This window comes from Actinia tenebrosa, unplaced genomic scaffold (assembly GCF_029948245.1).
Source record: "Actinia tenebrosa isolate PJP-AT-01 unplaced genomic scaffold, QUT_ActTen_1.0 utg344__unscaffolded, whole genome shotgun sequence".
NCBI classification, from domain to species: Eukaryota; Metazoa; Cnidaria; class Anthozoa; order Actiniaria; family Actiniidae; genus Actinia; species Actinia tenebrosa.
The window spans coordinates 500548-513221 of record NW_028292606.1 but is presented as its reverse complement, the minus strand read 5'-3'; the positions used below and the strand labels follow the sequence as shown (position 1 = coordinate 513221).

The 12674-nt window shown below is 38.2% G+C and overlaps 1 protein-coding gene across 7 annotated transcripts in view; it reads left to right on the top strand.

The window, feature by feature from the left end:
* LOC116307005 (uncharacterized) overlaps positions 1-12674 on the top strand; it is a 130204-nt gene that overhangs the window by 26700 nt on the left and 90830 nt on the right. For all 7 annotated transcript variants that reach the window (XM_089025481.1, XM_089025480.1, XM_089025477.1 and 4 more), the window contains exons 25-44: positions 5-217; positions 550-747; positions 1557-1748; positions 1883-2098; positions 2410-2622; positions 3072-3278; positions 3794-4003; positions 4395-4762; positions 5674-5935; positions 6406-6618; positions 6927-7136; positions 7368-7577; positions 7980-8204; positions 8663-8872; positions 9457-9651; positions 9961-10173; positions 10344-10592; positions 11124-11336; positions 11492-11701; positions 12043-12255. In XM_089025481.1, coding sequence (XP_088881607.1) covers positions 5-217; positions 550-747; positions 1557-1748; positions 1883-2098; positions 2410-2622; positions 3072-3278; positions 3794-4003; positions 4395-4762; positions 5674-5935; positions 6406-6618; positions 6927-7136; positions 7368-7577; positions 7980-8204; positions 8663-8872; positions 9457-9651; positions 9961-10173; positions 10344-10592; positions 11124-11336; positions 11492-11701; positions 12043-12255 — 4440 coding nt within the window. The remainder of the gene's footprint in view (positions 1-4; positions 218-549; positions 748-1556; positions 1749-1882; positions 2099-2409; positions 2623-3071; positions 3279-3793; positions 4004-4394; positions 4763-5673; positions 5936-6405; positions 6619-6926; positions 7137-7367; positions 7578-7979; positions 8205-8662; positions 8873-9456; positions 9652-9960; positions 10174-10343; positions 10593-11123; positions 11337-11491; positions 11702-12042; positions 12256-12674) is intronic.

Below are 12674 nucleotides of genomic sequence, written 5' to 3'. Positions count from 1 at the left end.
ACAGGAGAAAGCCTTTCACACTGTCAGAAGCAGTACCAAAAAAAGAATAGAAACTGGATGCTGGCAAAGCGCCAGCTACCATGGTGTAAGCAAAACGGTGAATATGAGACAAAACAGTGTTACAGAGATTACTGCTTCTGTGTTAATCAGTATGGCGTTTATCGAAGCAAAACCAAAGTGACCACTTCAGAAGGGAGAGCAGTATGCGGAAGAACAGGTAAAAATAGTTGTAAAATAATTCCAGGGTCACGCGTGACACATTCTAATGTAAGAGGTCCTAATCTTTCTTTTTTTAATTGCTCTTTTCTGTTTGGTAGCACATATATAAAAACCATCAAGCAATAAATAAGATTTTAAGCTTGCTAGATCCATTATGGAATAGATTGATCACATGACCCTTTCCTCGTTTCAAATAAATTCCGAAGATAATATTTGTACGCTGCTTGTATAGGTTTCCTTGTTAATCAAATTTGTATATTGTCTCCAAAGCACGCTTTTTTTGAACAATATCATAACAAAACTAAATACTTATCTTTATGTCATTCATAGGACCAACAAAATGCACAACGAAGCGAACTCTTGGATTTCAAAATCCTGGGGCCTTCGTGCCAAAATGCAATAAGGATGGAAGCTTTAAAGAAACACAATGCCACGAGTCTTACTGCTTCTGCGTAAACAGAGATGGAAAAGAAATCCCTGGCTCTCGTGTGGATGTTGGGAGAGGGAAACCAAATTGTATGCCATTTGGTAAGCCATTTGATAAGCCATTGGTAACAAAAACTAGTTGCACTCAAAATAGTATCAAGTTGATCATGCTAAAGTTGATTTGATACAATAAATGTATAAAATTTCAAGTCCATACTTGACTTGGGATCATTGTTTTGATTCAACCAAATTTGGAACCAAGGTCTATTGCTTGGTCTATGGTATACATATATTTCAACGCAGATTGGTGAAGGTGTTATATTTCCATGGCATTGTTTTGCATTGAATTTGGCATACCAAGACAGGCCCGAACTGCAATTTGCAATATTCAATTTGCATGGATACCAATCAGCAAAAGACGGGACACAACGAATTAAAGCTTTTCGTAAACTTTGTCCTTTGTCTGCACGATTTCTTTTTCGGCGTAATTTCCCTTGAGCTGACATTAATTTCATACAAATATAATACATTTTAAGTTAATAGCCAACATGCAACAAAACTTCCACCAAATTGAGTATGCATCGTTTTTTGGAAAACTTGTAGTTAATAGACATGGAGAATAAATTTAAGCAAGAGAAAGGGAAGGGAAGGGAAGGGAAGGAGGAAGGGAAGGGAAGGGAAGGGAAGGGAAGGAGGAAGGGAAGGAGGAGATGATAGATGGAAAAGAGGATTGAAAAGGAAAAAAAGGAAAGGAAACAGATGTTTCAAAATAGAAGAACGATATGAACGGGGGGAAAAATGCAAAACAAAAGAAAGAAAAACCAGCAAACCAAGACTGATATTCGCTGCCGTAAGGGAGCTAAAATAATCCATGCTTTACATTAACCTCGTTAGACTGATTTCATTTTTAGACTCCGTTTTGACCAAATGCTTGAAAGATTCCCAAAGTTCACTGCTATCCGGGGACCAAGTGCCATGTTGTCAAAGAAACGGAAGTTACGAACCAGTTCAGTGTGACTCCGCTACCAATGAATGTTGGTGTGTTGATGAGTCTGGTAGTGAAGTCAATGGTACTAGATCCACTGAATACGTATTATGCAGAGGCAAGTTTGAATTTAGAAAAACAATATGCAATTCTGATAATTTGTCATCTCTAGTTATTTCAGTGTTATCTATTTCAATCGGTGTAGCCTGACAGATTACGCTAAACTAAATTTTAAATTCTTAAAATCCACAGGTAAAACAGTATTAACAAACTGCGAAAGACAATATCAAGAATACTGGAGGAATACTCGTCAAGGACGCTATCTACCTCGATGCACTTCAGATGGAAAATACAAAAGGGTTCAGCACTATGCTGGTATATCATTCTGTGTTGACCAAAATGGTATCGCAAGAAGAGGGTTTGAAGTTAACACCTTGAGGGATGGCTCAGCCCTGTGCAAGGATATCTGTGAGTATCGATCCTCTATTAGTATATAGGATCTAAATTTACTCTACCTCTAGTAATTAGTACCTATATTAGAAAAGATAATTAGCAAAAAACTATTGTGAGCTGGACCGGTGTTTCTAAGGAAACAGTAATGATAAAAGGGTAAATTTTACACCGTGAAAAAATGAAAAAATTTACTGACCTTTCGGACGCTAGTCCTTCGTCGGAGTCAATCTTAGAAGTAGTAGTTCTGCTTCATCATTAGTTGGGTGGAGTGCACACATTTAGTATACACTCTGATGTTATTGAGTATTTTTTAAATATCATTATAGCTCAAGAGCCCACCCAGTGCCAGAACGAAAGAAGGAAGGCTTTGCTCAACCCAAGAACTTCCGAATCTGATGTGATTATCAGCTGTCAACCGAATGGTTCATTTAGTCCTATACAGTGCGACAAGTCTGTAGGTGACTGTTGGTGTGCTGATAAGAATGGCGTTGAAATTCCTGGGACAAGAACAACTGGAATTGTGCGATGCCCTCATGATGGTCAGTGTTTCAGCTCATCTTATTTCATCGTTATCGATCTTTTTTTCTTTCTTTTTTTTTAATTATTTGTTTTGTCACGTGATATGTAATATCTTGCGGCTGTATGAAAAAAAAAAAAAACAAAACAAGAATTAGCCATACACTGAAGCAACCCCTGCATTGGGTGGATCAAAGTGAGGGCCACAGCTATGTAGATCGTGGAATTTTAGCGTGCTGCTTTTGAGGAGGGATCAGATGATAACTGGTAAACCCTGAGAAAATCCCTGAATTAAGGGAAAGACAAACTTTACTACGACCGAAGCCCTAGGTCGAGAAAATCCGGAGATAATACATTTATCGTGTCAAGTTCACACGCTATTGGGGATTGGCTGAAAATCCTCAGCGAATCAGAGATTGGATAGTGAGCGAAATGTATAACAATATGCTATAAATATGTATTATGCCGACAGATAAATACACACCGTGTGAAAAGAGATTCCTTACAAGACGCGGGGCATCCTTAGGGTACTGGTCTCATACTCCAGTTTGCAACCGTGATGGCAGTTATCGTCAAGTTCAGTGCTCCCACATGTCTGGTTTGTGCTGGTGTGTGGATAGAAACGGCAATCCACTTCTGGAAACAGTTGCAAGAGGAATACCTAATTGCCAAAGTCCAAGTAAGTATAGAGGTGTTGCTCCATCACGTACCGGCGCCCATAATGCAGCTTAGTATGCCTGTAGCCGGTTAGATGGTACATCAATAAAAATCCTCTGCTTTGTAAGTCGATTGTATTTTTCCTCTCATTTAACATGGTTGCCGTCACGTGATCGTGCAAAACCTCTTTTACATTGCTTAAGTGAATTTCTAACCACATTAATTTTGTTTTGGTTCAACGACGAGAACTATTACAGTAAATAAGATGATTCTATGTCGATCTTGTAACTCCTATTTACTCTGACAATTAATTCACGTCTCTCTTAATTCTTCCAAAAAGTGAAATCCACTATTATGTGTCCTACTTCAACGAGGTTTTGTGTCGAGCATCTTTTAAGAAAAAGTGCATCACAGTAACGCGATACCATTACTGTAACTTGCAGGTGAACGCTCTTTTGAAAAACGAAATTACAGTTAGTGCAGTTACAGCTAGTAGTGCTAAATTGCCGTTTTAATATATATATTTTTTAATAATAGAGCTATTCACTCCCTGCCTCGAACATAAGCATCGTGTGCAAGGCCATACCGGGTTGGCTCCTTTAGGTTCATATGTACCTCAGTGTAAAGACGATGGCAGCTATTTGAGGACACAATGTCATGGCGGTACGCCTTATTGCTGGTGCGTTGATGAAGATGGTAAAGAGAGACCAGGAACCAGACAAATGTCTCGACCTACCTGCGATAAGGGTAGGTGAAGTCAATTTCACTAAAGTACTTTAAGTATTAGTATACGTACGGGGGGATGTGAAACAATAGAGAGTTTTAGCTATCTAAAACTCTCTAATTTTATAAACGACTCGTCAAAGTTAATCCGAGAAAGTAGGCTGGCTTTGGAAAGTAAGGAGGACTGAACAGGACCTCACAAAATCATGGGCCTATATCAAATTATTTGAGCACAACTCAAGTTTTGATATTACTATTTTTGAGCATTAAGAATAAATTAGAAAAATTATCCTTCTTCTTCCTCTCTCCTCTTTATCCAAAATCATTTTATGTTAATTTTGACGTTAAAAACTTTCAGGAATTTCTTTTGTTTTCTTTCTTTTACTAATGGTGAAATTAACTATCTTTTTTTCAGATCCCCTTTCCAGAAAACAGAACGTTGACATTGGGTTCCTTTTCGATGTCTCAGGGAAAGTAAAACCAGAAGATTTTCCCAAACAAATTGCATACGCCAAAGCTATATTAAAGGAATTTTCTATCGCTGAAGGAAGAACCCATGTCGCAGCCGCGTCATATGGTGCACTGCAACCCGTATCTAGTGCTGTCAGACACTTTTCTTTTAACAACCCATTGTCAGGTAGCACAAGGACTCCATCCAATGTCAATAATCTCTTTAATAAAATCAAACACCAAAATGGACCATCAAGAATTGGACGTGGTTTGCAACTTGTTAAGCAGCAACTATTTAGCGCCCTTGGAGGAATGCGTGTTGACAGCGAAAAGGTAAGAGGATTTCAACATTTTACTGTTATAAGGAGCAAAAGTAATAAAAAGTACTTCCGGAGTAGATTTTCAAAAATATTTTAAAATAAGGATAATTTTCACCTTTGCATTCATAAACATAATATGATGCAAGTCGGCTTTTAGCAGGCAAATCTAAATACCTATCTAATACATTCTATTTTACCGTTTTATGTAATCATAAACGATGATCATAAAGTCGTAAAAAAAATTATGGGAAGCTTTTCGCAAATACTTTCAATAATACTAAGTGTACGAAGCTGCTATCTTATTGCTCCACAGTCTCTAATTACATTCTAATATAGATGGACATAGAAAATGATAAATAATGATAACAGAACTTGCAACTATCCGATTACTGACAAACTGTAATGCTAAGATAGTACAGTCTGTTATGAACAACCGATCAGATTTGCGCAAAGTGCAATAGTTCTAATATAGATGGACATAGAAAATGATAAATAATGCAAATAGAACTTGCAACTATCCGATTACTGACAAACTGTAATGCTAAGACAGTACAGTCTGTTATGAACAACCAATTGCAAAGTACAATAGTTACAGTGGCGGATCCAGGACTCTAAGAGGGGGGGGGGGGGCATTTTTGCAAATCTCGACACAACAATAACGTTCTCTTGCATCATCATTTTTCCCATGAGCAACATCACTGGCCTAGGGGCGCTCCTGATAAGGATAACCTATCCACCAGTCCCATTTCGTATTAAATCTCATGCAGTTAGTACCATACTTTTATTTACTTATTTAAAAAAATCAAAAAAATCCAAGATACCAGCCGGTGGGGGGGAGGGGGGTTCATTTGCACCCAATGAACCCCCCCCCCCTGAATCCGCCACAGAGTTACGAATAAGAACTGAGTCGCATTACTATTGCAGGTGTTAGTTGTGTATCTTGGTGGCACCCAAAAAAGAGATGGCAGGTCAATAGCAATTGACCAAGCCACAACAGGATTAAGATCAAATAATGTGAAGATCTATGTCTTGGGCCTAGTACCGAATTACGATCCCCAAATTGCAAGACAAGTTGCGTCGAACAAGAGGAACGTGTATCCTGAAAATCAGAACGATCAAATGAAAGCTGCTATTGTCAAGGGTTTGCAACCTTTAGTACCTGCTACTTTACCGACTGGCTTTCCTGGTAAGTTCTGTGGGCATTTGTAGCTCGCCTCACATAAATGATGCCCATGCAAGGGGAAGGGGTATCTGGGATATAAGCTGAAGGGTGCATTTACGAATTCAAGAATGCGTTCTGAAGTGTTCTGAAGTGAAATAACCTAAAAGTGTACAAAACCATATATCACAGTTATAAGAATGACTTTCAAACGAAAAAACAAAAAACAGCAGTGCTTTCACAACAGCATTTTTGTATAATAAAGTCGTCTTGGCTTTACGTCATATCATTTGCATATTAATATTTCTAATGTTTATATCCCTGAAAAAAAAAATTCCACATAGAAAAGTGCTGCAATCATACTACTAAATTGTTCATATATAAGTTATTTTGAAAATATTTTTTTCCTTGATATACACTTTAAGGAAGTGATAACTATAATCTAATAATATAATGTTAATTTTAGCTTTGGTTTATTTATTTTTGTTTGTCTACAGATCCAACACCATCAACCCCATGTCGCACACAAGTTTTCGATTCAATGAAAGTTCCTTTTACAACTGGGCGTTTCGTTCCTCGGTGTAGCAGGGATGGTAATTTTGAGGAGGTACAGTGCAGTGAATGGTCAGGAGAATGTTGGTGTGTCAACAATAACGGAGCAGAAATCGAAGGGACAAGATCTAAAGACTTAGTCACTTGCTCTAGACAAAGTAAGTATTTTTTACCACAAATGTAAATTACGAACACAAGTCACCAAATAAGATGCATTAAAAAAAAAAGAAGCTTTTATTGATTGAAATAAGATGAAAACTTTCGGCCATGACAAGAAAAGAAGTAATAAATGCTGGTCAGTTCTTACTCAACAATGTTATAATCGAATCCATATCTACTGATATTGATATCTACTGAACCTTTTCTCGTTATCATGTTAAAGTTTTATTATACCGAACGTGGATTCGAAACTGGAGTAATTAGCTTAACTTGTTTAACCGCCTATTGACTCTCCAATATCCAACAGGAGAACGATTTACTGATTGTCAAAGAGAATACCAGAAGTCAGAAAGGGAAAGACTCGTGCCTGGTCGCTTTATTCCTCGTTGTACACCGAACGGTCGTTATGAAGACATACAGTGCCAGGAAGCAACTTGCTACTGTGTCAACAAAGACGGACATGAAATTCATGGCACTAGAACAACCCTGCCAGAAAGACCAGACTGCTCCAATATAGGTAGGTACAACCCCTTAATATGCTGATGTAAATAAGTAAATCAGTGTACGTCCGAGTCTATGCTTTTTCTTCAGGGCAATCACTATAGAGTTAAACTGTTCAGTATCAACCTTTGTCAATTATATATATTGGTCTTGTCTATATAGCTTTCTTTTCCTACAGCCAAATTAAGTTTCTGCATAATTGAGGGAATGATTGTTTTCTTCAAAAAATGTTGTTGTATTTCAATAGGAGATAAACCAACAGTATGTCAATACAAATACCAAGTATCCTCCCAGAACGCCGTGCCCGGTGCCTTTGTACCTCAGTGCTCACCAAATGGTGGATATGACAAAATTCAATGTAGAGGAGCCTCATGCTACTGTGTGGATAAGAGAGGAAACGAAATACCAGGAACTACGCTTCTAATTGCCGACGGAACACCGAAGTGTGATAACCCAGGTATTTATTTATTCTAAATTTAATGGGTGAGGAATTGTCATGAAAAATATCGAATAACGCTCAATTGCAAAATCATTGTGAGGTTCAAAAACAACAACAACAACAACAACAACAACAAACATAGAACCCGAGACCGAAAATGTACAAGTACGTTAAATAAATGTATCTTTTGATTTCTCTATACTAAATATCATAATCAATACTGCTCTTGTATTGAAACAGTACAGAATATCCATCACTACCAATCGAGTAAATACCAAATAATTGTGTGAGATGACCAACAGAATATGAACTTTCGAGTTCATTGCTCGCCAAGTGGTATTGATTTTGAGTTGCAGCCTTGAATGTAATTTGGTAATAATTATTTATTTTGACTGTTTTATGAAAACTCTTTCATTACAGGAGAACAGCTTACACCATGTCAGCGTATTTTCCAAGAAAACTGGAAAAACTCCGCCCAAGGGCGATATGTTCCTCAGTGTGACAAGAATGGCAACTTTGAGCCTGCTCAGTGTCATGGACCGTATTGCTTTTGCGTAGATGAAAACGGAGCAGAAATTAGAGGGACAATGGTGCAGCATTCTTTGTCTCTGCTACCATACGATGATAAGTGTAAAAATATCCGAGGTAAGGAAGACTCTGCATTCAATCTTTCTTATGACATTTATTACTTTATTTTTATCGCATTTACTCTAATGTTTGATGTAAAATTAATTTTAAACTCGTTTCCATTTCTTTATTATATTGGCAAGAATAGCTCAAATTAAGAACTATAAGAACATGCGTAATAGGTAAATTACGAGCGTTGTATGAAACGACTGAAGAAGAGGGCCAATGGGCCTTTCAAGTCACTTAAAAAATGAGCCAGCTCAACTAGAAACCGTGGACAGCTGTTTCAGCCTGTATTGGGCCTTGTCAGCACGGTATATCTAGTGAGCTGGTAGAATCAGTGCTGGTGCTGAAATCGCACTGCCTAGAGCCAATCAGTTTACAGGATTTCCTATGATTTCAAAATGGATATAATTAACATATAAAGAAATTAACATTCGTAGCTACAAGTGCAATATTTTAATTTACATTACCAGGAAAACCTCTTGATGACTGCCAACAGAAGCTACGAGACTACTCTCTTAACCCACCAAAGAGTGGTGACTACGAGCCCAGATGTGATAGGGATGGATTCGTAACAGTTCAATGTGACCGCTTGGCAAATATTTGTTGGTGTGTAGACCGTAGTGGAAATGAAAGACCCGGAACTCGACAAAAAGGACATAAAATATCCTGTCCAGGCGAAGGTAATAAACACTGATTGATTATATTCAACAATCCAGTCCAGCAAATAGTCCAGTAACAGTCCGGCAAAAAATCCCAACATTATTTTTCTATTGGGAATTTTAATGGACTTTCCAATACCAAAACCCATTGTGGGTATGAAAACTAGGTGTATTGCTGAAATTCCCTTTTTGTGGAATGGACTAATTCGACGATGCGGCGGCCATGTTGGATCGCGAGACATCATGGGGCGTCCAGGGGGCAAATATAACTTTGTTACGGTAATAACGTCGATTGATATTAACAGCTCACCACAAGAGAATACAACAAAAGATAAATCAAGAAGTCACATCGATCACCTTTACCCATAAAACCAAGACAAACACACGGAACTCTCTATATTTGTCGTTTTGTTTTGTTTTGGCCACGGTCAAGATGGCTGCGGTATCGTCGAAGTAGTCCATTCCCCGTTGAGTCGAGACATTTGTGTCATACAACAAATGTGTAGATATCTGCTATTTGGTATTTCACTGTCACCAGTCAAAAGATTATTATTCATTCAGTATTTATTGAAGACTACAGTAATTTTTGTTCTGTGTATTCCTAGCAACCTACTTTTGTGGAGTTCGCAACCCAAAAGATGTAGGATCCTTGTATACTTTCATGAGCAAGTGCGACTCAGATCAAGCTTTTATGAAAGTTCAGTGTGATTATAGACATGGTTACTGCTGGTGCTCTGATAAGTTAGGCTATGGAATGCGATGGACAGCAACACGTGGCACACCAAACTGCAATCAAACTTGTAAGTGGTAAATGTAATTTTTAGAGGCACTCTTTCTCTGTGGGGTCTGCTAGTTAATTAATAACGATGTCCATATATATGGCAGTACAACACTGTTTAAAAAAATATATGTAAACTGTAATTTTACATTCTCGAAAGGTGCTTTCAGGATGTCCTAAGCATGAAGGGAGGCCCAAAGTTTCCAAATAACTAAGCTTCCCCTAGATTTACTCTAGATAAATTTACCCAGAGGAACCAGGATTCTTAAAAAAAAGAAAAAGAAAAAAGATTAATATTTAATTAAAATTATGATTTTAAATTATTACATAGCTGAGCCAAGTCCCTGTCATAAACATCTGATGCGGGTACTTGGAAATACTGGAATAGTACCACCAGGTTATCACATGCCAAACTGCCGTATTGATGGTTCGTACAATCCCGTTCAATGCGAAGGCTCAACTCCCTATTGTTGGTGTGTAAATGAAAACGGACATGAGTTACCTGGCACAAAGGAACTTGGACAGCCAAAATGCCAAGATATCAGTAAGTAGTGCTGTCTTGCCAAATATGTTTGGTCATCGCACACATTTTTGTTTGCCAATTCGTCATTGTACAACACTCATATCTAGCTTGAAAGATCATGAGATTATGTGTGTGTGTGTGGAACTACAAAAACAAAAACTACAAAATTCAATTTTGCTCTCTTTTAAAAGAACCCTTTAGAACGCTTCCAGGCGTAAGGCTGCAAACAGTCCCCTCAAGATGCCATCAGGCACGCCAACAAGCTTTAGGACCATTAGGATTTCCACTTCCTGGGGCATTTGTACCTGTATGTAAGGCAGACGGAAGATACAACAAAACACAGTGTCATCACTCTAGTGGCTACTGCTGGTGTGTGAATGAGTTGGGACAGGAACAACGTGGCGGTAGAAAACGAGGCCAACCCACGTGCAAACAGCCTGGTAAGGATATATACATGAATCGAATATATTTATGGTTCCGTCAAATCAATCAATCAATCAATCAATAAAACAAATCGTCCTTTTCTTTGCAAGGTTAGCAATTATATATTATCCAGTGGCTAAGAAACCCGCGCCTCTCGTTCCATGATCGAATTGGAATTTAGAAGTAATTTTTTTCGAATAGAGCAGGTGCATGTTACGTCATTGCCGCCATCTTAGTTGACGATAGCAGAGCATTCCTCCGGAATAGCTTCTCTTGTTAGATCAACCAAGATGGCGGCTATTTCATTGTTATTCATATCTCAAGGGATTTTGAGTCACATGGTTGCACACACTCTATACGTAAATGAAAGGATACCGGAGAACCAAGAGAAAAATGAAAATATTATTTTCTCGCAAACACCTTACTTATACTGCATGTACGGTAACAAAGAAAGAAAGAAAGTAAGAAAATCAACGGCAAAATCAACTGTGATTGAATACCTTTGATTGCTAATAAATTTAATCTGGCTTTAATTTTCTTGTTTTAAGAACCACTTACTCCTTGCCGACGTGATAGAATAGAGGCTCTAGCTTGGTCTGGTCGCTTCAGGATCGGCGCATTCGTACCACGATGCCGGAGCGATGGGAGTTTCGAACCAGTACAATGTTTGGAATCTCCTGGACAATGTTGGTGTGTCGATATCAACGGAAACGAACTAGCGGCTACAAGAGCCTTTGGACAAGTCACCTGTACATCGCGTGGTTAGTATTGCGTGCGCACTTTGCGTGCACACAAAGCACTTTTTGTGAAATCAACAAACTGTGTGGATAGCAAGTATATTTTATAGATATTTTAAAAATGAATCTCTTCAAAGCATTATAATAACTGGAAATTTAATTGATACATGTTTGTTTAGAGGGAAAAACAACTTGCCAACGCGAACTGGAAGAAGTAAAAGAATCTGGGGCATCCGTTCAACGAACATGTGATGCTACTGGTCGATATGAGCGTGTGCAATGTGACAACCCCACGAACCCGAAGGTCTGTTGGTGTGTAGATCGATATGGAAGAGAAATCCCAAGAACTAGGAAAAGAGGTCCAACCAAACCAACTTGCGATTCAACAGGTAAAAGGAAGTGCATAAAAAACTGCACATTTATTTTAGATGTCAAAAAATTATATTCGCAATAAAAGACGACATAGAACGGAAATGGAATAGTTAAAGCATGCAAAGTGGGTACTGGTCGACAGAGAACTGCGTGGCAGGAATGATAATTCTAAACCGGGGCGTAACTAGGTCTCAGGATTGGGGTAATGTATCATTTCCTCGCCAAAGTACACGTGTAAGCGTTTCATTTTTCTCTTACCATATCCAACTACTTTTTCGGCGCCCCCTTCCAATACGCACCGATCTAGATTTTAAAATGTGGAATGATAGATAACAATTCTTGCTTTTAAATCTAACAGCTGGCTTATCGAAGTGCCAACTCGAGCGTCAACATTTATTGGGATGGGCAGGAGAACCTTCTCCCGGCAATTTTGTTCCCGAGTGTGAAGCTGACGGATGCTACGCAGCTGTTCAGTGTCATGGGTCCACTGGTTATTGCTGGTGTGTAGACAGCAACGGGAATCGAATACCACAAACAACAATACGAGGAAAACCCGTTTGTGAAAAATCATGTGAGTATATCAAAAGCTTCTCATTGACATATAATACAAAGAGCAATGATATGAATTTATCTTAACGTGTTAATTTTTTCCCCATTCCGTCATTCTAAAAATATATTTAAACCAACTTTACATAACCGTAGAAACCAAATTTGCATCATTGTAGAGTACACGTCATAAATGTAGCTTCTAACGTGCAGCGCTCAAAACACTGGCTTATAAAGCATTTAGTTTTCAACTATTTAGCTGTAAAATAGCTAAGAATTCATCCAGGCATAAATTAAATAGAAATAATGATCTTGTTCCCAATGTTCTGCAGCATTCAGATAGCCACTATTTTGTACAAAATAACAGTAATCCAATTAGTTGACAGATCCTATTTGGTTTCGTTTCAAGGATATATGACGTGCACGTCATATATCAGAATAAAA